Source organism: Panthera tigris, chromosome A3, assembly GCF_018350195.1.
Source record: "Panthera tigris isolate Pti1 chromosome A3, P.tigris_Pti1_mat1.1, whole genome shotgun sequence".
In the NCBI taxonomy this organism is placed as follows: Eukaryota; Metazoa; Chordata; class Mammalia; order Carnivora; family Felidae; genus Panthera; species Panthera tigris.
Genome location: NC_056662.1, coordinates 81,099,297 through 81,126,875, shown reverse-complemented (window position 1 = coordinate 81,126,875; position 27,579 = coordinate 81,099,297). Strand labels below are relative to the sequence as shown.

The 27,579-nt window shown below is 35.3% G+C and overlaps 1 protein-coding gene across 7 annotated transcripts in view; it reads left to right on the top strand.

The window, feature by feature from the left end:
* The window catches only part of VPS54 (VPS54 subunit of GARP complex), a 170,003-nt gene that overhangs the window by 83,559 nt on the left and 58,865 nt on the right, over window positions 1–27,579 (top strand). For 6 of the 7 annotated variants that reach the window (XM_042981514.1, XM_042981511.1, XM_042981510.1 and 3 more), the window contains 10 exons: window positions 547–643; window positions 4,163–4,503; window positions 9,647–9,776; window positions 10,710–10,891; window positions 11,581–11,693; window positions 15,343–15,406; window positions 17,960–18,065; window positions 19,013–19,100; window positions 19,651–19,772; window positions 19,879–19,959. In XM_042981514.1, the coding sequence (XP_042837448.1) occupies window positions 547–643; window positions 4,163–4,503; window positions 9,647–9,776; window positions 10,710–10,891; window positions 11,581–11,693; window positions 15,343–15,406; window positions 17,960–18,065; window positions 19,013–19,100; window positions 19,651–19,772; window positions 19,879–19,959 (1,324 nt within the window). Of the gene's footprint in view, window positions 1–546; window positions 644–4,162; window positions 4,504–9,646; window positions 9,777–10,709; window positions 10,892–11,580; window positions 11,694–15,342; window positions 15,407–17,959; window positions 18,066–18,322; window positions 18,424–19,012; window positions 19,101–19,650; window positions 19,773–19,878; window positions 19,960–27,579 lie in introns of those variants that run through there. The other variant, XR_443970.3, reaches the window with a different exon arrangement.

Here is a 27,579-nt window from a genome sequence, read left to right as displayed (position 1 = left end):
GACAGAGCATGAACGGGGGAGGGGCAGAGAGAGAAGGAGACACAGAATCGGAAACAGGCTCCAGGCTCCGAGCCATCAGCCCAGAGCCTGACGCGGGGCTCAAACTCACGGACCGCGAGATCATGACCTGGCTGAAGTCGGACGCTTAACCGACTGCACCACCCAGGCACCCCTAAACTCTATTTATTAAGTAGCCCAAGATATGAATAGCAATATGAATCACTGTGAAATTTTTCCAGGCCAAATTCATAGAATAAGGATTGAGAGGTTTTAATTTCTACACTATTACCTAGTGAAAACTCTGTTTCAGAATTAGTTGAAGCAACCGTAACAATGCAGGAATCACTAGTAGTTGGAAAAATTAAGTTACTGGTATTCTGTTAAAAGCTCTATGGACCTGGAGAGTCACTTCTTTTAAATTTTATTCCCTAGGAAATTTTCTCAAATAGAAAAATTCCTGTATTGCAAATATAGAAGTATCTTTTGAGAATAAACTCCTAAGTGCCCAAAGACAAATATTTTTTTCTTTGAATTTTTTTTTCCTAGGCTTGCAGATCAGATGAGAATGTTGAATTTTCCTCAGTGGTTTGATTTGCTGAAGGACATTTTCTCTAAGTTTACAATTTTCCTACAAAGAGTTAAGGTAAGTTTATGTGATTTTCAGTTTATCCAGAATATCGCTAAAATTAAGTCCACTTTCTAGATATATACATATAGAATCGGATTAGAAAAACATAATTTCTTTGTTTTTTGTAATTTTTTTACTGTTCGTTTATTTTGACAGGGGGTGGGGAAGGGGCAGAGAGAGAGAGAGAGAGAGAGAGAGAGAGAGAGAGAGGGAATCCCAAGCAGGCTCCATGCTGTCAGCACACAGCCCAATGCAGAGCTCAGTCTCACGAACTGTGGTATCATGACCTGAGCCAAAATCAAGAATGAGCCATTGAACTGACTGACCACCCAGGCACCCCTGTTTTTGTAATTTCTCTAAAGAGCCTTGGTTTCAAATAAGATTTGAAGTGCTTCAGAGTATTTTAATACTCAATAATTTAGGATAAGTTTTGTATTAAAAAATATAGTGCTTACTTGGCATTAAATATTATAAAAATAATACTTCCTCTTATGATTTTGTGATTTTTGAATCTCTCTAGATTATCTAGAGGCACAGTATGTGAAACACTCAAAAATCTGTTCTAAACCGTGTTTTCTAGAAATATTTAATCCTGATATAATGGTATTTTTAAAAAAAAATTTTAATGTTTATTTATTTTTGAGAGAGAGGGAGAGACAGTGTGTGAGCAGGGGCGGGGGCAGAGAGAGAGGGAGACACAGAATCTGAAGCAGGCTCCAGGCTCTGAGCTGTCAGCACAGATCCCGACGTGGGGCTTGAACTCACGAACTGTGAGATCATGACCTGAGCCAAAGTCAGAGGCTTAACCGACTGAGCCACCCAGCCGCCCCAATGGCATTTTTTAACATATAATTCATATTTAAATTGCTCTACTAATGGCCTTTATTGCAGGCTTTTATTTCACTTTTTAATCTGAGGTCCAATCAAGGATTATGCATTTACATTTAATTATTCTGTCTCTTCAGTATAATCACTTAATTTTAAACCAGTCAATATAAAGAACATATGCCACAGAGCATTTTTCAGAAGAAAAGATGTCACAGACTAATGCATTGTAGTTAGAATCATTAACATGTCACAGCCGTGTTTTAATAAGACAATGCTTAGGAATTACTGAATGTAACAGGTTGTGAAATTTGCTATTCTTTGAATTATCAGATGTCAGTATTGTGTTACCTGTGCTAGTTAACATCCCTGGCATCTCCTTAGTATTCTGTTAAATGGCCCAGGGGACTTTGGTACTTAATCTGTGACATGACTTTATCAACATTGGAGTGATGCTAAGTCATGTGTATAACCTTTCTGAGTGGGAAAAGTTTTTAAAAATGTGATTCACTGTACTTTAGGCTCCTACCAAAATGTTGGTCCCACTCATTTGTAGTGACGATAGCAAACCTATAGATGTGGATTGCTCAAATAACTAAGCCATGTTTTTACTTTTTCTCATATTCCCGCCATGACTTCATCACACATACTTCTATTATTGTATGTCTGGATGTATATAACTCTTACACTGCAGATTGTAGAATTGACCAACTTTTTGCCAGTATTCTTTTTTATTTAAGTATAATTAATATACAGTGTTCTAGGGGCGCCTGGGTGGTTCAGTTGGTTAAGCGTCCGACTTTGGCTTAGGTCATGATTGATGTCACAGTTTGTGAGTTCGAGCCCTGCATCAGGCTCTGTGTTGACAGCTCAGAGCCTGGAGCCTGTTTTGGATTCTGTCTCCCTCTTTTTCTGCCCTTTCCCCACTAGTGCTCTCTCTCTCTCTCAAAAATAAATAAATATTAAAAAATTAAAATACACTGTTCTGTTAGTTTCCAGTGTATAATATAATGATTCAGCAGTTCTATAAATTACTCAGTGCTCATTACAATAAGTGTACTCTTAATCCCCTTCACCTATTTCACCCTTCTTCCCACCTCTCTCCTGTTTGGCAGCCACCAGTTGTCTATATGTATGAGTCTGTTTTTTTCTCTTTTTTTCTCTGTTTGTTTTGTTTTTTATATTCCACATATGAATGAAATCGTATGGTATTTGTCTTTCTCTGACTTACTTCATTTAGCATTATATCCTCTAGATTCTTCCATGTTGTTGCAGATGGCAAGATTTCATTCTTTTTTTATTGTTGAGTAATGTTCCGTTGTATATATATACCACATCTTTATCCATTCATCTATGAATGAACACTTGGGTTGCTTTCATATCTTTTGCCAGTAATTTTTTTATAGCTATTTCACTTTTAGGTTCTCTATCAGTTAAACTAAGTCAAATCTTTATTTGATATATATACAATATGGGAACAGTGATTTATCATAGTTGTAGTTTCTCATTTTCACATTTAGACCCCTTAAGCTAATACTTCTGTAAAACATCTTTGAAGATGATATATAACCTATAAATATGGTACTTTTTTCTTTGAAAAAAGTTTATGATTCTGTAAGGGTATGATTTCATTGAAAAATAATGTTAATTACAAGCTGTTCATTTTTAATTGAGAATTTTCAAATAACTGCAAATTGGAAAGAACCCAGATGTCTAACAGTAGAGGGAAGGGTAAAGTAAATTATGCCTGGTATATTCATTACCATGGAATATCATGCATCTGAGGATTTTTAATGTTGAAGAAAATGCATAGATTATAACATTAAGTGAAGGGATAGTATAGGCCTATTTATATAGTATGTTCTCAGCTATGTTAAAAAGATTTATTATCTCTTCATCTTCATACAATAAAGAGACATTTTGTCTTTTTGGTGGTTATCTTTTGGCAGTATAATTTAAATTCATTATTCATTTCTTTGTTTTTCCTAAATATTTCTACAAAGAGAGGTATTACTTTTATAATCAGAAAAGGTTGTTTTGGCTTTTACTAGTGTTTACCACATTATAGAATAAACTATTTGAAGTTCATAATTTAATTTACCAGTACACAAAAGCTCCAGTTTCTTCATATTCTAATACTTGTTTTTCTTGTTTTGTTTTTTGTTTTTGTTTTTTGATAGTAGCCATTTGAATGGGTGTGAGGTGGGATCTCATTTTGGTTTTGATTTGTATTTTTCTAATGATTAGTGATGTTGAGCATCCTTTCATATGCTCATTGGCCATTAGTATGTCTTCTTTGGAGAAATACTTTCTTTGCTCATTTTTTAATCAGATTTTTTTGTTGAGTTGTAAGAGTTCTTTGTATATTGTGGCTATTTAACCCCTTACTAGATACATGGTAGGCAAGTTATGTTTAGTGTAACCTATTTAAGATACTTAGAATATATGCAATGTACTCTCAGGAGATTGCTACTTAAATCAGTGAAAATACAGAACTCCATTCTTAAGCTTTAGGGAACCCATTTCTCTTGAGTAGTTCTTTTTCACAAAGTCACCTTTACTGTGATAAAAGATTGGTATAATTATGACATGCATGACCTTGACACTCATTTATAAGATTTTAAAAAGTACATATCCAGAATTCACTTTTGGGGACTTTAGATACATGTTATTTTAAATCCTTTAAAAATATATCCTGTTTTCTTATAGGCAACGTTAAATATCATTCACAGCGTTGTTCTCTCAGTTCTTGACAAAAACCGAAGGACCAGGGAATTGGAAGAGATTTCACAACAGAAGAATGCTGCAAAAGACAATTCACTGGACACAGAAGTGGCTTATTTAATCCATGAAGGCTTGTTTATAAGTGATGCATTCAATGAGAGTGAATTAACACCTATAGCAATCGACACTACCTCTCAAAGAAATGCATCTCCAAATAGTGAGCCCTGCAGCAGTGATTCGGTATCCGAACCAGAATGTACTACTGATTCTTCATCCAGCAAAGAGCAGACATCATCATCTGCTACTCCAGGAGGTGTGGATATGATGTGAGTATGCTGACTGCTGCCAACTTTATATGATTTTGAGTAAGACTGATTTTTTCAATTTATTGAAAAACCATATGAACTTTGGTCTTGGAATTTAATTTAACAAAAATAAATTAATTTTACACAACACATACCTTTTTGAAAATGTAAGGAGGTGAGCATTGGAAGTAATTGAAAATTACAGAATTTTAAGGCTGGAAAGGAACCATTTAATTAAATGTTCTTATTTCAGAGCATTTATTTGACTTATTTAAAGTCACTAGTGGCAGAACTTGTCCTGAAAATCAGGTCAGCATTACCTTGTTTATTTTTCTTTCTTTTCCTATAACGCCTTTGTATTTTGTATATAGTGAAGATCTGTTTGATTTAGTTTTTCAAAGGCATGAATTTCCAAGCGGATCATACCATTTTTTCAAACATGACTTTTTAAAACTTACTTTGAGATAATTTCAGATTTACAGAAAAGTGGCCAGAATTGTACGAAAAAGTCATTTGTTGACAGTTTACCACGTTGCCTTCTTTCTCCCTTTCTTCCTTTTTCTCTTTCTTGCTCCCTTCTTCTTTCTTTGTCTCTCATGATAATATTTTTTTCTGAATCATTTGGCAAAAGGTTGCAGACATGATGTCCCATTATTTCCGTATTCTTAAGTGTATATTTCCTAAAATACAAGAATACTCTCTTAAATAACTACAGTTAACCAATTATAATGAAGAAAACATTGATACATTATTACCTTGCAATCCATACATCCCATTCACAGTTCACCAGTTGTCCCAATAATCTCTTGTGTGGAAAAAACAAAACAAGGCCAATAAAATCTTTCTGACCCAAGAACGTAGTATGGATTTAATTATTGTTAAGAATAATAACTCAGCATGTACTTTTATTTTTACACAAGTCAGCCTATGGCCAAGGAGTTTATGTAGGTTGCAGTTACAGCATAAAGTCAACTGTAATACCTTCCTCTTCACCAAAAAGAAAACCCTGAACTACATATTAATAAAAATATTTTTTCTCTGTTCAGGCTAACATTTCACATTTACTGGTTAGGGTGCAGTCTAAAACTTACAAGGGGTGTACAAATCCTATAGCTCAAACAGCGTAGAATTTTGTTTCTGTCATGTAACAGTTCAGAGATGAGAGGTCCACAGTGGAGAAGGCAGCTCTGCTGTCCTCATTTTCCAGCTTTCATCTGTAAAGAGGCTGCTTCAGCTTTTATCATCAAATCCGCATCTTTAGCAGCAGGATGGAAAGGACAAAGGGTGGTACCTTCCTTAATTTTTTGTTTTAACTTTTTACTTGGAGTATAATGCACATATAGGCCAATATATCGATTGTACGTGTTCACCTCCATGATTGTAAAGTGAGTACGCTGGTGTAATCACCACCCAAATTAAGAAATAGAACATTACCAGCTCTCTGGAAACCTTCCTTGCAACTGTGTTTTCACTCTTTCCCAAGGAAAACCACAAAAACTGTTGGTTTTTCTGGTTTTTAAACTATATAAATGGAACCATAAATGGAATCATGTTCTTTTGTCTCAAATTTCTTTCCCTCAAAATTATATTTGTGCTATTCTTCTAAGTTGTTGCATGTAGCAGTAATTTTATTTGTGTACAGTATTCCCCTTTCTGACTACATCATTATGTATTCTACTGTAAATGAAATTTGTGTTATTTCCATTTTGATTGTTGTCATCATTCTTCTAGGTGTCTTTTGTATACGTGTTAAAAGCATAATATATACCTAAGAATGATTGAGGTATATGAATGGTCAGTTTAGCTAATAAGAGTTTCCCATAGTGATTGTACTTTTTTATAGTCCCATCAGCAATGTGAAAGAGTTCCTGTTTTTCTACATCTTCATTCAGTCTTGGGTGTTGTCAGTCTTTTACATGTTAGCCATTGTGGTGGGTATGTTGCAGGTATATTAGTTTTACTTTTTATTTCCCTGATCATTGGTAAGAGATCACTTTTCATATATTCATTGACTATTTGGATGTTCTCTTTTGTGAAGTGCCTATTCAAGTTCTTTGCCCACTTCTCTGCTTGGCTGTGTTCATTTCTTACTGATTTATGGGAGTTCTTTATGTAGTCTCAGCACAAGCCTTTGTAAGGTAACTGCAGTGCAGATATGGGCACAAAAGAAGAAATAATTTCCCAGGCAGGAAATGGGAAAAGAAAAATAATGGAAAGAATTAGACAGTTTTGTGGTTTTTTTAAACATTTATTTTAAATTGTGGTGAAAAACACATAACAAAATATACCATCTTAACCATTTCTAAATGCACAGTCCAGTAGTAGTAAGTATATTTATATTGTTGTGCACCCAATCTCCAATACCTTTTTCATCTTGCAAAACTAAAACTCTATACCCATTTAGCAACAACTCCCCATTTCTTCCTCTACCTGTCCCCTAGAAGCCACCCTTCTACTTTTGGTCTTCGTGAGTTCAACTACTTTAGGTATTTCATATAAGTGGAATTATACAGTATTTGTCCTTTTGTTATTGGCTCAATTCACTTAGTATACTGTCTTCAAAGTTCATCCATGTTGTAGTATGTGTGAGAATTTCCTTCCTTTTTAAGGCCAAGTAATATTCCATTGTATGTATACATCACATGTTTTTATCCATTCATCTGTTGGTGTACTTTTGGATTACTTCCATCTTTTGGCTATTGTGAATAGTGCTACTGTGAACGTGGGTATGCAAATCTCTTTGAGATCCTGCTTTTAGTTCTTTTCTGTATGTACCCAAAAGCAGAAATGCTACATCATCTTTATAAAGTTTTTTTTTTTTTTTTTTCCTGTGAATGTGAAAGAGATCCAATTAAACTTAAAAAATTAAAATTCTTTTTAGGGGCACCTGGGTGGCTCAGTCAGTTAAGCATCTGACTTTGAATTTGGGTCAGGTCATGATCTCATGGTTGGTGAGTTTGAGCCCTGTGTTGGGCTGTGCTTTGACAGCTTGGAGCCTGCTTGGGATTCTGTCTCTTTTTCTCTCTCTGTCCTTCCCTGCCTACTGTCTCTCTCTCTCTCTCTCTAAATAAATAGACTTAAAAAAAAATTCTTTGTAAAAAGCAACATTACAAATAACTAAGTTAAATGATTTTCTTAAAATACCAAACTTCCCATCTTTTTGGATGGTCATCCTACTTAAAGATATGAGAGTTGTTTTTATCTGCTATTTTTTGTTTTTAAAAAAAAATTTTTTTTAATGTTTATTTACTTTTGAGAGAGAAAGAGAACATGAGTGAGGAAGGGGCAGAGAGAGGGAGACACAGAATCCCAAGCAGGCTTCAGGCTCTGAGCTGTCAGCACAGAGCCTGACGTGGAGCTCGAACCCACGAACCATGAGATCGTGACCTGAGCCGAAGTCAGACGCTCAACTGACTGAGCCACCCAGGCACCCCTGTTTTTTTTTAATCTTTGTGAATTGCTAGCATATTGCCAAGAGTTTCATGTTCTTAATCTTTCTATTACATGGGGGCAAATTTTAAACATCCTTCACAAAATACAATTTTATTTCAGTAGTAAATTTGAACTGTATTTAAAAAAATTTTTTTTTAATGTTTACTTATTTTTGAGAGAGAGAGAGTGTGAACAGGGAGGAGCAGAGAGAGAAGGAAACACAGAATCTGAGGAAGGATTCAGGCTCTGAGCTGTCAGCACAGAGCCCCACATGGGGCTGAAACCCACAAACTGCGAGATCATGACCTGAACCCAAGTCGGACACTCAACCGACTGAGCCACCCAGGCGCCTTGTAAATTTGACCTTTAAAATTTAAGCAAACAGTTTTGTGGGAGTTGGTATTGAAATAGCATTGGACTATTTATATAGAAGTAAATGTTGGAGTGGAGGAAGCAGATTAGAAATGGAATTAGACTGATTCTAGGTTCTAGTCCTTTAACCTGTAACCTTGGGTAGGTCATTTAAACTTTCAAAGATTCAGTGTCCTCATCCTTAAAGTAGATATTTATCTACCTGTCTTGGGAGTGTGAGAACCAAATGAGTTGCTTTTTCTGAGAGTAAGAATATTAATCCTTTATTTTATTTTTTAATTTTAATTTTAATTTTATTTTTTATTTATTGTGAGAGAGAGTGAGCATGAGTTGGGGAGGAGCAGAGGGAGACAGGGAGAGAGAACCCTAAGTAGGTTCTGCTGCTGTCAGTGTGGAGCCTAAGGCATGCTTCAGTCTCATGAACCATGAGATCATGACCAGAGCTGAAATCAAAAGTCAAATGTTAACTGACTTAGTCAGCCAGGCGTTCCTCCCTCTATTACTTTAAAACATCGGTAAATAAATTTAATGATATTATAATTTTGAAGGATAGCAGGCAATAACTTCCCTTAATACCTTAACCCAGTTAGGGTAGTGGTTTGCCTCAAATTAACATACATCAGATTCTCTTTGTAAGACCTTTGAAAATTATTTTAATTCTATTGAAAGGGAGAGAAATGATGCAAAGGCACTTAAACTTCGTTCATAATAGCACTGCATTGAATTGTTGGTATGGAATCAGTGGTCTTTATACATGCCTCAAGAAAAACAAATGTTTAGAAACAGGAAGTCTTCTCAAAACTGGAAAAAAATACAGTTCATCTTATACATATTTCTGTTTGTCAGTTCTTTGAGGACAGCAACCTGTTGTGTCCTCTCTAGTACAGTGCTCAGGAAATATTAGTTCAGTTGAACTGAATATTAACTATCATTCATAATTATAAGTAAAAAAAAAAAAAAGTGCCTATTTGTCATGAAATAATCTTCCTTCTTCCTCCTTCCAGTGTGTCATTTTAAGCACCCTGTGTCCAGCCTGCCAAAGCTACCACCTTGTACCTAACTAGAATTTTTTATTTTTGCTGTAGTTTTTGCAGAATTTCCACTTGGAGTCTGAAATAAGTATGGAACATGCTACAGCAGAGAGAGAAAATTATTTCTATATAAGATTAGGGTAAAATATTTGTATTATCCAAGCTTATTTAAGTAATGATTCACCACACACAAAAAAAGCATTTGATACGTTACAGAATTCTTCCTCAAATGCAAATTTTATAGCTTTTTGTTTTTTATTGATATGCTACCTGTGGAGACAGTGTACTCACAATTTCCCCTGACTTGATCTCTTCTTTATCATTTTCAGGGTCAATGAAGACATGAAATTAACTGATTTAGAGCTAGAAAAACTGGCAAATAATATCCAGGAGTTATTGTATAGTGCCTCAGATATATGCCATGATCGAGCCGTCAAGTTTCTCATGTCAAGAGCAAAGGTTAATTGTTTGATAAAGCTTTAGATATTTTATATATAGTATAATTATTTTGAAGATCTAGAATCATATCCTTGCTTGTGTCCCTATGTTCCCCATAATGCATATTATGTATTTATTTATATATATATATATACATATATATGTATATATATATATGTATATATATATTTTTTTTTTTTTTTGAGAGAGAGAGAGAGAGAGAGAGAGTGAGCACAAGCATGAGCAGGGGAGGGACGGAGGGAGAGGGAGAGAGAATCTTAAGCAGGTTCCATACCCAGTGCAGAGCCTGATAGTGGGACTCGATCTCATGACTGTGAGATCATGATCTGAGCCAAAAATCAAGAGTCGGATGGTTAACTGAGCCACCTAGGTGCCCCGTCATATTATATTTTAAATACTTAATAAAGTTAATGGTACTGGTATGGCCTATTAGGGAGATGTTGAAATGTAAAATAATCCAAATGAAAGAAATAGGAAAATTTATTATTCTTTGAAAAAAATTATTAAAAGACTTAATTTTGAAATATGATACCTTAATTTGATGTTAATATGCTATTTTATATGTATATATATGTGTATATACACATCCACACACACCATATATGTGTGTATAACTGGCCAATATGTTAATAAAATTAGTTGAATTCCAATATTGTGAAAATTTTATAGTATGACCTGAATTCATTTGAGCTACTGTATTATAAAGGAATCAGAGTAAAATTTGGACATTTTAAGCTTTTAATGTTGAATTTCTGGGACTTGGGTATTGAGAAATTTCATTAAAAATAATGTTAAGATAATATTCATGAATTAATATATATTATTAAAATAATTAATAGTAACATATCAAACTAAGTTTGTTTTATACCTTGTTCATATTTGATGTTATTTCTAATTCTCTGTCATGATTTTTGTGTTATCTTTAAAATTTAGGATGGTTTTCTTGAGAAGCTAAATTCCACGGAATTCATAACACTTTCTAGATTAATGGAAACATTCATTTTAGATACTGAACACATCTGTGGAAGAAAAAGCATGTCATTACTTGGAGCACTTCAGAGCCAAGCTAATAAATTTGTAAACAGGTTTCATGAAGAGAGAAAAACTAAGCTGAGGTATCATTACCATGTTCATTCTGCTTTTCAGTTTTTTCCCTTTCCTTTACAAAACATGATTATATTTAATTGATTGGTTAACCAAAACCCCTAAAAAACTTATTTTCCACTAAAGGCAGACTGTGGAATTAAAATCCCATTTCTCAGCTTTCCAAAGTGGAATTAGAATGTTTATTTACTTGTCACAAAGATCCTCAATAGATTGGCTTTTCTTTTCCCACTCAGTGGTGAAGTTAATTATGTTTCATTACTCTTCTTGGATAGGCTAAGAGATATAAAAAGAAATATTTTCTGAAAGTACTCATTATGAATGATTTCAGTTTATTAAGGTATACATATATTTTAAAAATCTTAGTACTAACAACAGCTAGTGGCCATTACTGTTTAAAAGTCAATGCCTTGTTTACATGAGATCTACTTGAATTTAACTAAGATACATATAGTGTCTTTATTATTACTAAAAGATATGAGAACAAAAGTCTTACATACACACTCAACTCTTCTTTTTAACCAAAGAAGTTCGTGTTGAAATATCAGCACAGAGCCTGACACAGGGCTCAATCTCACAAAACGTGAGATCATGACCTGAGCTAAAATCAAGAGTTGGATGCTCATTCGACTGAGTCAACCAAGTGCCTTGTTGAAATATTGTTAAAGTTTATCTTCCTTTTTTCTCCCCCTTTGAATAGCCTCCTCTTAGACAATGAGCGCTGGAAGCAAGCTGATGTTCCTGCAGAATTTCAGGATCTTGTTGATTCTATATCAGATGGAAAGATTGCTTTACCTGAAAAAAAGTCAGGGGGTATGTGTATTCTTTCACATGCTATCTTCCAGTTTTACACTGTTTATTCATTTTATAGGAATGCTTAACATTTCTTTAATTGACACTTCCTCAATTGACTGGAAAAGTTATGTATGATAATTTGTAATAATAATTTCAGATATTTATTGATTGCTAACCATATGCCAGACCCTGGGCCAGGTGCTTTTACATGTATTATTCTAGTATATCCCCATAACAACCTTTGATGAAGATGCTATTGTTACCTTGTTTAACAGCAAGGAGGCATAAGGCTTCCAGGGGTTAAAGAATTCTGTACAAATGATGAGCTGAGATTTGAAACCTGCCTTATAATAATTTCATAGCTATGTTCTTAACCACTGTACTGTATTGTTTAAAGACACGTATTCATTCACTGAATACTAATAAGCTTCTACTCTGTGTTAGATATTGAGACCGAGATAACAGTTATAATTCTACTTTCAAAGGACTAAGTCTAGGGGCACCTGGGTGGCTCAGTCTGTTAAGCATCTGATTCTTGATCTCAGCTCAGGTCTTAATCTTGTTGTTGTGAGTTAAAGCCCCATATTAGGCTCTTTGCTGGGCCTGAAGCCTACTTAAAAAATAAAAATAAAAGGGCTGAGTCTAATAAAAAAAAAATGTGGATTAGCAATCACAATTAATGCAGTAGTGATATGATAGAGAAAACCAAAATGTAAAAAACCGTAGAAAAAGAAAACTATGCAGGAGACTCAGAAGGAAAGGCCAGAGAAGTAGGAAGAAATCCAGAAGAACATAGAAGTAAAAAAATTAGAGTTTCAAGAAGAGAATTTTCATTGGTATCAATGCCTGTTGGGTTTCATCTAAAAGAAATACAATAGCTGGAAGAAACTTTTGTATGCCAGTTAAAGTAGAGCTGTCCTGTGATAATAATGTAGGTAAACTTAAGTACAACTTATCCTATAATACCATATTTAAAATTGTGAGACTATCAAATATTTTTTTTTTCTAATTTAAAAAAAAATTTTAAGTAGATTCCATACGCAACATGGGGCTTGAATTTACTACCCTGAGATGAAGATTACATGCTCTACTGACTGAGCCATCCAGGCTCCCCAGTTGTTGAATATTTTTAATGTTTGTTTATTTTTGAGAGAGGGAGAGACAGCACGAGCAGGGGAGGGGCAGAGAGAGAGGGAGACACAGAATCCAAAGCAGGCTCCGGGCTCTGAGCTGTCAGCACAGAGCCTGATAAGGGACAGCTCGAACCCACAGACTGCGAGATCATGACCTGAGCTGAAGTCAGACGCTTAACTGACTGAGCCACTCAGGCACCCCCCAATTGTTGAATATTTTAAATGGAGGAGGCAGATGCATTTTCAAATTTTATGCATTTCATGAAATTTTAATATTTTTACATAGAAATATTTTTAAATTGTGTATTTCACATTTGCACCAAATGTGACTGCACTACAAGAGAAAGACTGAGTAAAATACAGACAGTGACCACTAGTTTGACATGGAGGAGGTCATTTGCAATTTTAGTAATTCAGTAGAGTGACAGAATCAGACTGTAGTTCAGTGCTAAATAATTTGAAAGGTGAGGACCTGTAAACAAATGTAGCCTCCTTTTTCGACAGGTTTGTTTGTGAAGGGCAAGTGCATGATGAAGTAGCACTAGAAACCGAGGAGAATAATTAGATTATTATTTTAATCCACTCAGGGAGTTGAGAGAAGAGTTTTAAGGTAGGAGAAGCTGAATTATATTTTTGTGCTTAACAGAAAGAGAAAGAATGTTAAAGATAAGAGTGGAAGAGTGGCGCAGAGTGATTGTAAGGCAGGGCCTCTGGAATTAAATCCAGAGTTGAGGAGAAAGGCTATCTCTTCTCACACTGTGACAGGAGAGGAGGGGTTAAGGACTGGTGTAAAATAGAGTAGTTCATTTAGAGCAGAGACAAGAATTGAATGAATTAACTAGATTTCTGTTGCCTAGTGACCATTTTTTAGTCGGTAACAGTGTTGGGTGGCGGTCATAATCTTAATTGATTTTAAGATATTAGCAAAGCAAAAGTATTCAGGTAGCAAAGATTGAAAGAAAAACACCGATTATTCTAAATCACGATTTAAAATTATAAGATTTATCTCTCATTTATTCTTTCAAGCTATATTTGATGACTTACCACTTTGTGAGTTGCTGTGCTAGATGACACTGACGGTTTTTGTCCTGAACAGCTCAAAGTTTTACAATCCATTCTCATGCGAGCATAACAATTTTTGAACTAAAATGATAGATATAGAGTGATTGAATTAACCATGTGTCTTTTTTTTACCCCCAAAGTGAACTGTTTATTTTCACTTTCTCTTTGGAGGATACTAACGATAAGAGGTTTCTTTTATAACTCTATTTCTGTCCCAGACTTTTATTTTTTCCTCTGAGTGAGAAAGTACATGCTATTAGAAGTCCATCACCATTTTACTTGTTCTTACCAAGTTAAGGATACTTGGTTATTATTCATTCATTGACCACCATTCATTAATGAGTTACTAGCTACTTGTCTAGGCATTGGGGAAATGAAGGTTAATGGATAGCAATTAATATTAATTGAATGCTTACCTAAGGCTACACAGTTTGTTCTCAGCACATTGCGTTCTTATTTATAGGCCCGTGAACTAGATACTGTTAGTATTCACAGTTAACAAATATGGAAAGTGAGGCGCAAAGAAATTAGGCAACTTGCCTAAGGTTACAGAGCTAGGAAGTGGTAGAGCTGAGTTCCAGATACAGGCAGACTGACTTTAGGGCCCTTTCTTTTCACTACTGTGCTCTGCCGTTTTCTCTGTAATGTAGAGAATTGGTTAAGACACAGTCCCTATCTTCAAAAATTTAATCTGGTGTACAGATTAGAAATTTGAAATTGTGTCACACTGAATTTCTTTCCTTGAAGGAAATGAGGAAGTAGATATTTAATGTCAAGTCAAAGGGACTTGAGGCTTGGGGAAGCATAATAATGGGCCCATGATAATCTAAATAATTTGGCTGATTAAGAACAATAATCCAGTCTACTCTACTTTTCACTTCAACATGCTGAGTTTTGTTTTATAACGGTAAGAAATACCACATGCTGAAAATAATTTCTGGACTGAAGTCTTGAAAATTATATCTCTCTATTGAGTATAGGAATTAGTTTATAATCTAAGAATTATAACATAGACAACCAGTTGAAATTCTAGTTCTGCCTTTCCAAACTAATATATTATTTTTTTTTACTCACTGATCATCTACCAGAGGGCAGACCTAGGATCGGCGGTTTGTAGTCATGATCTCTGTTGTTAACAAAAACACTGAAAGATAGATTCCGTTATCCATGTTTAATGGATACAGACGTTGACACTGAAAGAAGTTAACTAATTGGCACAAGTTCTTGCATCCCATGATTGGCAGTACTGGAACTCAAATCCATATTTCTCTGATTCCAAACCCAATATACTTTATTCCGTGCCAAATTGCTTCCTAAGAAGTAGACATTTGTTTTTGAATATAAGATAGTTTCCAGCCCTACCAGCCCTAAATTGGAACTATCTTCTTCATTTTTTTCCTAGTTTAAATTTTTACTTTAATTTGTTTAGTCTTGTTCCTGTGTCTCTCTTTGTTACTTGCTTTACTCTCTAGTTATGGAAGAAAGAAAACCAGCTGAAGTTCTCATTGTAGAGGGACAACAATATGCTGTCGTTGGGTGAGTGACACATTTTTCTTTATTAGTTGAGTCAGTTATTTAAAACATAGGTCTTCTAGTTCCCCCTTGATGTGAATTGGAAATTTTAGATTAATAATCTTATTTATTAATTTTTTAACATGTTTTTTTTCATTTACTTATTTTGAGACAGAGAATGTGTGCAAGTCGGGGAGGGACAGAGAGAGGGAGAGACAGAGAATCCCAAGCAGGCTCTGCGCTCTCAGCACAGAGCCTGACGTGAGGCTTGAATCTAGAAACTGTGAGATCATGACCTGAGCCAAAATCAAGAGTTAGATGCTCAACCACCTGAGCCACCCACGTGCCCCATAGATTAACAGTTTTAAATTTTAAAAGTAATTTAAAGGATATTTTATGGATTCCTCTCCATTTTCTATATTTTGTAGTATTCTATATCTATTAGGGACTACACTGCTGGCTTTACAAGAAATGGGTTGATAAATTTTTTCGTATAATAAGAAATGTGGAGGTATACAACCCAAGGGTGGAATACTGGCTTTATGCTGTTATTAATATTTCAGGCTCTTTCTGTCTTCTTTTTCTGAAGCTTTGTTAGTGTTATGGCATATAATTGAAGTTGTGCAGGCTTTGGAGTCACATTGTTTAGGTTTGAATCCCAGAAGCTCTCTTACTCTTTGTGACATTGGGCAGGTTACTCTGTGTGCCTCAGTTCTCTTATCTGTAAATCAAAACGTGAAAATAGTACTAAGAACTATTACAGAATTAAACATATAACTCATATAAGGCATTTGGCATAGTTCTAGCACCTAATAAGTTGATAGTTGTTATCACTTATTTCTGTTATCATTTGTCATTAGGTCTTTTTTACCAATGACAGTGTTTCAAATTCCAGTTAACTAAGGAAAATATAAATTCCAGTTTTGTTTGTCTAGTACTACATGCCATTTTTTAAATGGGTAGTTAAAATAATATCTTAATATTCTTTAATAGCACTTCATAATTTAAGTATTTTCATAGCAACAATCTTGTTTAATCTCTACAACCACATTGTGAAATAAACACTTCAGGGATTATTGTTCCCTTTCTACAGTTAAGAGAATTGATCCTCAGAAGTTTAAGTGGTTGATATAAAATGACCCAAATGGAGTCAGAATTAGAGTCAAGGTCTAGCTCCCAAGATCAAGACCAAGATTCTTTTTCCCTTTTGTTTCTTATCACTGTATAAATCTTTTCTGAAATACACACCCCCTCCAGGAGGAATGATTGATCTTTTCCTTGAGACTCCATGTGCCTCTAAAATAGCACTTTTCTCAGTATCTTAAAATTATTTATGTATATATCTCCCTGGTTAGTTTTGAGTTCCTTAAAGATGGTGATGTCTTACCATTTATATTTTACTTTGTACCCAATAAATAATCAAAAAGTATGTATTGAATTGATGCGTTTTCTCAGTCTGTATTATCCAGAAATCTGACACTATACCCTTCATGAATGAAAGCTTCCTTTTTTTTCCTCCTCTGGAGTTCTTTTCTGCTTCTAGTAGGGCAAAGATTTTTTCAACCTTATAATCTTATCCCTTCAATCTAATTATGATTTCTCTCCTTAATTACCCATTATCTTGTTATTCTTGCTTGATGGCAGTGGTCATCTCTGGCTTTCTGGCTCTTTAGGCAAAGAGACCGCTCCCCAAAATTTAACTCCCTGGCTAAAGGGAAAATATTTTATCTTCTGAGAGAAGACCACAAAAGATAAATAGTGAACCCCTGCCCGGTAAAGCAGATACTAGAAATATGCATGGAGAATAATATGGAGAATAATTAAGCTGTTATAAAGGCTAGACTCCTTCTTGAATCACTACTTCCTGGTATCCTTCAGACTTTCATAAAACATTATTTTATATGGATCTCTCATTTCTAAGCTTCTCATTGAACTTAGATGTCCTATAATGAATGGCTCTATTTACCTTAACCTCAATCTTATTTAAGCTCCTAGTAGTGTCTCTCTTTAATCTATGACATGCCCAGCTAATGAGCTGGTAACTTTCTCATCTTTGGAAAACCTTTTGTGACTTACCAATAAACTTCTTAGGAGATACCATTGTTCTTAGAAGCCACAGTTTCTCGTTCATCTCACTAAGAAAGTCATGATTAGGTGCCTGTCATTAATTCAGCACTTAGGATTGAGTACCTACTATTATTATGATTATTAAGAAATCCTGGGTAGGACTTTTGTCAGTGTTTCTGAATTGGCCAAGGAATGGGATATCTGCCTTATTGAAGAGACTTAATAGGAATGTGACATAAGAGAGTGATGTGCCAAAGCACAAAACTTAAGGAAGTACTCATTCTCAGTGTCATGCAAGTGCTGGCCCTGCAATTGTGTGACCCTGAAAATGAGTTCCTCCTTAATTTTGCACCCTAGAAATCTCTCTTGCCTCACCTCAATCCCTCTCTGCTGTGCTTATATGTAAAACACATAATTTCAGTTACCAAGATCAGTATTGATTTTTATGTGCTGAATCCTTTTAACTCTCTTGTTTTGACTGAGTGTTGGGTCATCTTTCTTTTCTTATAGAACTGTATTGCTGTTGATAAGAATTATCCTTGAATATTGCCAGTGTGTGGATAATATCCCATCTGTTACTACTGACATGCTTACTCGTCTGTCAGATTTATTGAAGGTGTGTATGATTTCACTGTGATGGAAAAATAGTTGGAAGAAGTAATTCATTAGAGTATGACTAATCTTCAAATTCTGAGACATTTCAAGGTTAAGTTTTCTTTAAGACATTAATTTTGTACATTTGATTGTGGTTGAATCACAACATGTTACTGGAAGAAGGCCACCTACTTCCTTCTCACTTCGCATTTAGTGATTCCTCATTATACCCATAGAGTTGTTAATGACATTGGAGACAGGAGATGATTTGTTCGTTAGGTGCTGAACATGACTGAGGCCACTTAGGTCAAAAAACCTGGACTGGTTTCAAATGTGCATGGAAGGAATTCACTGAACTTTACAAAATTCATCTCACTAAGGTTAGAGATTTTTCTTAAATCATTCTTTCAGAACCATTGATGTAAAATGAAAATGTGGTGATAATCTTATTCAGCCATTTCATTTTAACAGATTTTTTTAACTGCTAGCATAAAGAAAAGGCTTCTTTTCAAATGTTTAATCAGTTAATTCTTCCCCCAAATTGAGTTGTCCTATTTTAGTCCAGAAAGATTTTGTTACCCTTTTGAAAATAGGACCCTCCGATAAGAATGCAGAAACTGAGCTAGTTTTTTTTTTTAATTGAAGTATAATTAACATATAGTGTTATGTTAGTTTCAGTGAAACTGAGCTAGTTTTATGAATGCAGACTAAAGAATTTCTGAACAATTTATTTTTAGAATTTTACTTTTTTCCTACCGGACAATAAATATTATCGTTTAGGAACACCCCTCGCCTCTTTTTTGTCATTACATAAATAGATCCTAGTTGCTCCTACTAGAAAATTCATTTGGTCCTTGAATGAGAGGAAAGAGGAATGTAGTTTTAGAACTGTAAATAAACACATTGCCAGCATATACAGAACAGTTTTTAATAAATTGTCGGGCTTTTTCTTTCTCCTTCCTTTGTTAGTACTTCAATTCAAGAAGTTGCCAGTTAGTTCTTGGAGCTGGTGCACTGCAAGTTGTTGGATTAAAAACAATAACTACAAAAAATTTGGGTATGGATTCTTGTTTTTAATTCACATGTTGAGATTTTACGATGATGTTGCTATACTCATTGTGTTTTTAGTACACCTGATGTTTTTATGACTCTAATTTAAAGACTCTAAAGTTATTTCACTGTTCGATGTATTACCATGATTGAAAAATTGGCTTCTGGGGAAATGTTATGAGGAATTTCCTCTCTAACGAGTATAAGTTATTTGGAAGTTGCACCACTATAGAAAATGTTAAGATGTAATGTATATGAGGTGCTTTGAGGTGAAAGATATCTGAATGTCACAAGAGAATCCGTTGTCCCATTAGCTTCCTCATGTCAGTAATACTAACAACTTGAGGTCATTGGGAAAAGCAGCATGTTTACTACATTATTCAGTACCAAATTATTTAAGTGAAATAATGTTGCTTTCTGCCACTGTGTTCTTCATTTATGAAATAAACTGGGGTCTGTATGAAATTGACATTTTAAAATTTATTTTGATATATAATTAAAGTAAACTAATTCTCTTTTTTGTTTCTCCGTGATGTATCCACTGCCTGGATCTTCAGCTCTATCTTCACGTTGTTTGCAGTTAATTGTGCACTACATTCCTGTTATCCGGGCTCATTTTGAAGCTCGACTACAGCCTAAGCAGTATAGCATGCTTAGGCATTTTGATCACATCACTAAGGTACTTTTCCTTGTATTTTCTACTGAAGTTTCATAAATTTAATTCCTTAATTGGTAAATATTTTTTAGATGTATTCCAGGGACTTTAATATTCTGTCTCATTACAGGACTACCATGACCACATCGCTGAAATATCAGCTAAGCTTGTAGCGATAATGGATAGCTTATTTGACAAGCTGTTATCCAAGGTAATGATTTATGGAAACTATTAGGCAATGTTTAAAGGCATTGTGCCTTTTCATAGTTGTCTAGCCAATCAGATTCCTCAGGGTTTAGAAAAACTCAATAAATTGTTCAGATTGCCCAATAGTGGATAGTCGTCTCCTAGGGGGTTGGGAGGGGACAGGAGGGAGATTATTTTAAGAATGATAGAAACTCTCTACAGAAGTGATTTTATGTTAGCTACATTGACAAATATGTAGCTTCTTCAAACTAGATTTTAGTCTGAAAGCCTTCCAGAGATAGAATTGGGAGAACAAAGTTCAAAATAGAGAAAAAAGTAAATACGTTATTTGTGGGAAGGTATATTCTTTATTTTCCAGACTGAAATGGCAAAGTCTGAGGTGCTGTATTATTTCCCTCATAGATAATCAATTTCAATATCCGTTTCTTGTTTGCTTCCCATTCCTACTAGATCATTAAAAGAAGTATTGGTTTCCAATGAATCCTGTATTACACTGGAGAGTATTTCCAGAAAAATGTTACTTAATCAGCCCTAGTCACTTTTGCTCTATCCTTCACTCTTTTCTTTTCCTAAGTTCCTTAACACCTGTCTTAGCGACAAAGCAGAAATTTCATAACTTGAAATTTTGAAGGTTTATTTAGTTTATATGTTTTGCCCAGGAGTATGTTTAGGGTAATCATCAGACGAGGCACTTTGGTATGCTTTTCTGCTATTTGCATTCTTCAGGATTCTGAGATGGTAGGAGCAGCAGGCACATGAAAATCATAAAAGTGCAAGATAAAATGGCATCCATTCACAGATACAGACGTACTCGCACCTTTGAAGGTGACAGTGGGGAAAGAGTGCTTGGAAAATAAGATTGCATTTAATAGTTCTCAAATGCTTTGGTTGTAAGACCCCTCTTTACACTCTTAAAAATAATCAACGGGGAACGCCTGGGTGGCTTTGTCGGTTAAGCGTCCGACTTCGGTTCAGGTCAAGGTCCGTGAGTTCGAGCCCCGCGTCGGGCTCTGTGCTGACAGCTCAGAGCCTGGAGCCTGTTTCAGATTCTGTGTCTTCCTCTCTCTCTGCCCCTCCCCTGTTCATGCTCTGTCTCTCTCTGTCTCAAAAATAAATAAACGTTAAAAAAAAATTAAAAAAAAATTAAAATAATCATCGACCTCAAACAGCTTTTATTTATACAAATTGTACCAATCAGTAAGTACCATATTAGACGTTAAAACTAAGAAAAATTTAAAACACAAGAATATACAAACATGCATTCCATTGGCCATCAGAATGATGACATTGTTACAACTCCTCTAAAAATCCCTACTCTGCAATCATGAGAGAATGAGAGTGAAAAAGTTAGTAACATTTTAGTATTATTATGAAAATGGATTTTAGTCCACAGTTTCCTAGAAAGAGTATCTGACTCCCAGGTGTCCCCAGACTGCACTTTGAGAATGTCTGAGGTGGCTGATAGATAACCTAGATGTTTTATGCTTTTAAGAAGCTTAAAGAATTTATAGTCATGTGCAAACATACCTGTATTATGTTCTACCCGTTAAATTAGTTTCTAGTTTTGTATGGAGAAGAAATATTGTTTAGGAATTCTCTGATTTTCTTTATGGTTGCCAAGTAGTAACTAAATTCAAAAGCAGTTCTGTTTCACCAGTTTTGCTTTTTGATACTTGTCATTCTTCTGTCTACCAAAAGTCAATAAATAACAATGTGACTACTCTCAAGAAGTTTACCATCTGTTACCAGAGAGGAGGTGGGCAGGGGATGGGTTAATAGGTGATGGGTATTAAGGAGGGCACTTGTGATGAGCCCTGGGTGTTGTATGTAAGTGACGAATCACTAAATTCTACACCTGAAACTAATATTACGCAGTATGTTAACTAAATGGAATTTAAATAAAAACCTGGAGGAAAAATAATTTTTAACAAAAAGTTTACCATCTAACAAGGCAGAGGACTGCAAACACCTAACAATGTTAAATAGTGGAATTAGGAATAAGCTGTGGAATATAATGAAGCAAACCCAAAAAAGTGCCAGTACTCTTAAAACCTTGACTTTATTCTATCATTTTGGTCATACAGAGTTTTGTTTGTTTTTTTGTTTTGTTTGTTTGTTTTTACCAAGAATTGGGACTGTGGCTAGACATTTTCCTGTGGCAATTAGTTTTATTCATTTTTTAATTTTTAATTTTTTGATAAAAAATAAAGAATTATTTAATGAGCTTTGCAAATATTTATCACCTCTATTTAATAGTCATATCTTGCTTTTTTTGCTAAAATAAATGTGAGGCATTACGATACTTCATCCCTACATAGTATGTATTTCTAAAACCAAAGGACCCTTTGTTAAATAAATATTCATGCTACCATATCATACCTAACAAAATTAGCAATAATTCCTTAATATCATCTAATATTTATTCTTATCTAAAATTTATCAGTTGTCTCAAAATGTCTTTTTTCAATAACTTGTTTGAACAGAGGCTTCTCTACATAGTCTACACAGTACATTTAGTTACTGTTTCCTACGTCTTTTATAAAGTTTAAATATCCTGCTCCCCATTATTTTTAATGTTAAGAATGTGCCTAGACTTTTGCAACTTAGTATTTTCACTACTATCTTTCCTACTAACTACTTCTCCCATTACCTTGACCTGTTACATTCTCTCTGTACTAACATGTCTCTCTGCCCTTCCCTGCTGTATTTGCTTCATGTGTTGTCCAGGAGTTTAGCTCTGTTTTTAATTCATACTGAAATACCAAACAATGTTTGAGTTGGGTTAGCCTCTTAATTTTAGCTTTTTATTTTCTTATCTGAAAATTTTATTTGGAGAAAGAAGGATAACACAGTAATATAGGCTCTTTCTAAGAAGCTAATAAGTAGTGGTACCATTGCTTGGGTAGAATGAATCATTAATATGTAATTGTACTACTGACTAAACTAATGTCCCAGCCTTCACTTATTCATTCAGGAAGTTAAATTGTGTTAAGTAACCAGGATACATAAGGGTTAGGAAGTCTTCAGCATTGTCCCTCAAATAGTAAAATATCCAATAGGAAAAGTATATTGATAATTTTAACAGGAAATAGAATATGTAAAGTGCCACAAGTAAGGAATCGACTTTGTGCTATTGAAGCTTTTAATGCTTTGGAAGAGATGGTTGCCAGCTGAGGAGGGAGATCTGGGAAAGCTTTAGGGATGTGGCATGCATCTAAGTTTTGCTCGTAAAGATAGGCATGGTTAGGGCAAATGAAGTTGAGGTAAAGAGATACTCTGAGGTAACAGCATGTAGGTAAGAATCATAAGGAGGAAGTTTAGTGTCAGGGTTTTGGAGTCAGGTAGACCTAAGTTCAAATTCAATGTTTGTCACATATTTGCCATTGAAGCACCTTGGAAAAATTATTAATTTCCTTAACTTCAGTTTCTATCTTTAAATTGGGAAAATAATAGAGCCTCATAAGGTTATAGTGAGGATTAATGAGATAATATACATGGGGTGCTTTTCTTTTATCATGTGTCTGACTATAGCAAGTTTCCAGTAAATGTTGAATGCTAATGCTTTTGCTATTGTTGTTAATAACAACAAAATTAAGTTACTCTATTTAGCCAATGAATCAGGGTGAGTGAACTGATTGTTAGGTGAACGGAGATATGTTAGGAAGATAGTGAAGAGTTTTGACTACCAGTGGAAAGCTAAACAGTTTAAGTCAGGTTTACGGGGCTATAACACGTTCAATAAAATTCACCCTTTTTCTTAAAAAAAGAAACTCTCATTTGAGAGACACAGAGAGTGTGGGAGAGGCACAGAGAGAGAGAGAGAGAGAGAGAGAGAGAGAGAAAGAGAGAGAATCTTAAGCAGGCTCCATGCTCAGCACAGAGCCCAATACAGGGCTCCCTCCCACTACCCTGGGGTCATGACCTGAGCTGAAATCAAGAATAAGACGCTCAACCAACTAAACCACCCAAGCACCCCTAAAATTCACCCTAAGTATATGATGACTTTAATAATAGAACTACCACAATCAAGATATTGACCAGTTCCATCACTGTTAAACATTGTCTCCAGCAGTCAGTTCTCTTCCCATATCCCAAAACCTTGACACCACTGATCTGATGTTCATCTGTATAGTTTTGCTTTTTCCAAAATGTCCTATAAATGGAATTTTACAGAATGTAGCTGTTGTCCCAGGCTCCTTTCATTTAATATAATGCTTTGGAAATTTATAGTATATGTTAGTGGTTTGTTCTTTTTATTAGAGAGTAGTATCAATTGTACGGATGCATCACTTTGTTTATTCATCCATTTATCAGTGAATAGACCTTTGAGTTGTCTCCAGTCTTTGCCTGTTACAATAATGCTGCTATAAACATTCATGTGCACATCTTTATGTGGGCATGTATTCTATTTCTTTTGTGTAAATACAAAACTTTTGTACATAAATGCAAAACTTTATAGTATCTTTACAAAAAACTGCCAAATTGTTTTCTGAAGTGATTGTACCATTTTGTCTTCCTACTTTTGATATATCAGAGTTCGGGGTGCTCTTCATCTTCACCCGCACTTTATATTGTCTGTATGGGTTTTTTTGTTTTTGTTTTGTTTAACTTTTTTAATGTTTATTTTTTGGAGAGTTTTTAAGTATTTTCTCCCAGTCTATTGCTTATCTTTTCATTTTCTTGACAGTGTCATACAAAAGCAGTTTTAAGTTCTGATGAATTCCAGTTTATCATTTCTTTCTTTTATTGTTCATGCTTGTGTCCTATCCTAAGAAGTTTTTGTATAACCCAAGTTCCACAGATAATTTCCAGTGTTTTCTTATATCTGTGATCCATTTCTAGTTGATTTTTGTATGTAGTGCAAAGTATGAGTCAGTGTTCATTTTTCTGGATAGTTCCAGCACCTTTTGTTGAAGGCTATCCTTTCTCCATTGGCATCTTTGTTGAAAATCAATTGGCTATTTTTGTGTGGGCCTTTTTTTGAACTGTCTAATCTGTTCCTTTGATCTGTAAGTCCATCTTACACCAATACCACACTGTCTTAACTACTGTAGCATTACTAGAAGTCTTGGAATCAGGTAATGTAAGTCCTGGGATGTGAAGCCTTCTCAGTGGCCCCACCCCTCCTCCAGTGGTAACCAATTTGGTTTATGATCCTAGGCTTAAAGGTATTTTCTGTTTCTGTTCCTCACACAGTGGCCCTGGGGATGAAAGAGTTTGGTGCCCTTTCTCAGTGACTTAAGGCTTTTGCTTGGTATAAGAGGAGGGTGCAGGGAATTCGTCGGCATTGGTTCCTTTTCTCTAGTGGCAGCCATTCGCCTCCTGCTTGTCTGTGCTGCTACTGAGAGTGACTCTGTGACTCTGTGGTCTCCTGCTCTGATCTCAGTGTTGCTTCTGAGTACCGAGTTCCGAGAGTGTGAATGAGTGCACACTCTCCTTATAGCTAGAGTTCTCATTTATTGTAAACATGTACTAGTTCATATTTGGCCTTTGGGATTTTGTTAAAATGTTAGTTGTTTTCTTTCTTTTTTGCTTCTGTGGTAGTCACCTCTTCTTCCTATGCTCTGCCATAGTGAGACATTTCGTGTGTCCCATCTCCTCAGAAGGGCTTGTGACTCTTTGGAATTCGTTCCCGTGGTTCTGGGGACCTTTGTTCTCTGATGGGTTGAAGAAAAGTTATGATTTTGTAAATTATTATGGTTTTTCTTGTGGTTAAGGTAGTGGAACATTGTCTTACAGCTTTCTAAATTTTAAACAGAAGTAGAACCCCAAGATTTTTAAACTAACAAATCACCTGATTAGAATTGCACTTCAGAAGGACTTATCAGATAGTATGTAGAATGGATTTGAGGTGATATGAAATGTCTTCTGTTTGGAATAGTTTCACTTAATTGTTATCATTTGAAGACTCAGCAGCCCAGGTGTGCTGCTCAGGAAGCCACCTCCACTATTGCGTAAATGTCCTTCATCCGTGTTCTGTAGCATGCAATGTCCACTTTCTGGAACACCAGCCAGCTTTTAGGCAGCTCCCCAAAGCTCCCTGTCTCTGATTCATCTTTGTACACTCCAACTATTGTAGTATCTGACACATTCATTCCAGCATACGTATTCTCATATGTAGGTCCATATACTCATATACATACATATGTACATATATACATACATATATGTACATATACATACACATCTAAGAAAATACTTATCCAGAAGTTACTGTGTACCAAGCAGCTTTATTTAATGTTTGTTGACCTTATAATTGGACTCATTAAAATGCTAGTATATTTTTTCACATAAGAAGTATTGGAAGACCTCACCTAGGGCAATGCTTCTCAACTGAGACAGTTTTGTTCCCAGAGGATATTCAGAAGTGTTGGGATATTTTTGGTTGTCGGAGTTTGGGGAGTGGGCTGATACTGGTACTGAACATCCTATAATACACAGGACAGCCCTCGCAACAATGAATGATGTAGCCAAAATGTCAGTAGTGTAGAGGTTGAGAAACTCTGACCTAGAGTATTAATGTGCAAAATACTCTGAAAGTACATTTGATGGCACTTAGTCACCAATTCAATATAAGGAACCAAGGAGAAGGAGGAATAAAAACTGAGCTGGAGATTTCCAGGCTGTGTGAGCAGGAGGATTATAATAACAGCAATAGTAATTGAAACAGGAAAGAGGCAGGTTTGGGAAAGCTTATAGTAAACTCAGTTATGGTATGGAACATTTAGGAAATGTGTGACTTAATAAAGTGGTTCTGGATTAGAGATAAATTAGAAGCTGTTAGACTGAATGAGATTGATAGGAGAGAAAGAAGGGAAAATGAGGGGGGGTTAACACGGAAGAAGCTTTGCACTTAGGAGATAGGAGACGTCTTTTTCCTCCAGGAGGGGGAGGAAGGAACCAGGAAAGCATTGTGTCACACAAGGACTGTGTTTCAAGCGTGAGGGTATGTGAATACTGCAGAGTAAGTAGTGAGGAAGCAGAAGTAGAAAAGTTACTAAATTTGGAAGTTTGGATGTCTTTAGTGATTTTGGCAGAAAGAAATTTCAGAAGATTGTTAATAGTGGAAGAAGGTGGTTTGGGTGGTGGCAAGAATCAAATTTTAAGGGTTGAGAATAAAGAATATGGTATCAAGTTTCAGTGACTGAAGAAATATGATGGTGAAGGTTAGATGGAAAGAATAGTATCTTTAGGGGGGCGCCTGGTTGCTCAGTTGGTTAAGCGTCCGACTTCGGTTCAGGTCATGATCTCGCGGTCCATGAGTTCGAGCCCTGCTTCGACCTCGTGTTTTGTGGGTTCGAGGCTCGCATCGGGCTCCGTGCTGACAGCTTAGAGCCTGGAGCCTGTTTAGATTCTGTCTGTCTGTCTGTCTCTGTCTGTCTCTCTCTCTCTCTCTCTCACTCACTCACCCTCCCCTGTTCATGCTCTCTGTCTCAAAAATAAATAAACATTTTTAAAAAAATTTAAAAAAAAAGAATGGTATCTTTAGGGAAAGCAAGGTTCATCTTTAGGTGTGAAGGAAGGTTTTGGGGGTGTACTAGGTTCCCAGAGCTGCCAAAACAAATTACCACAGACCAAGTGGCTTAAAACCACAGAAATTTATTCTTTCATAATTCTAAAAGCT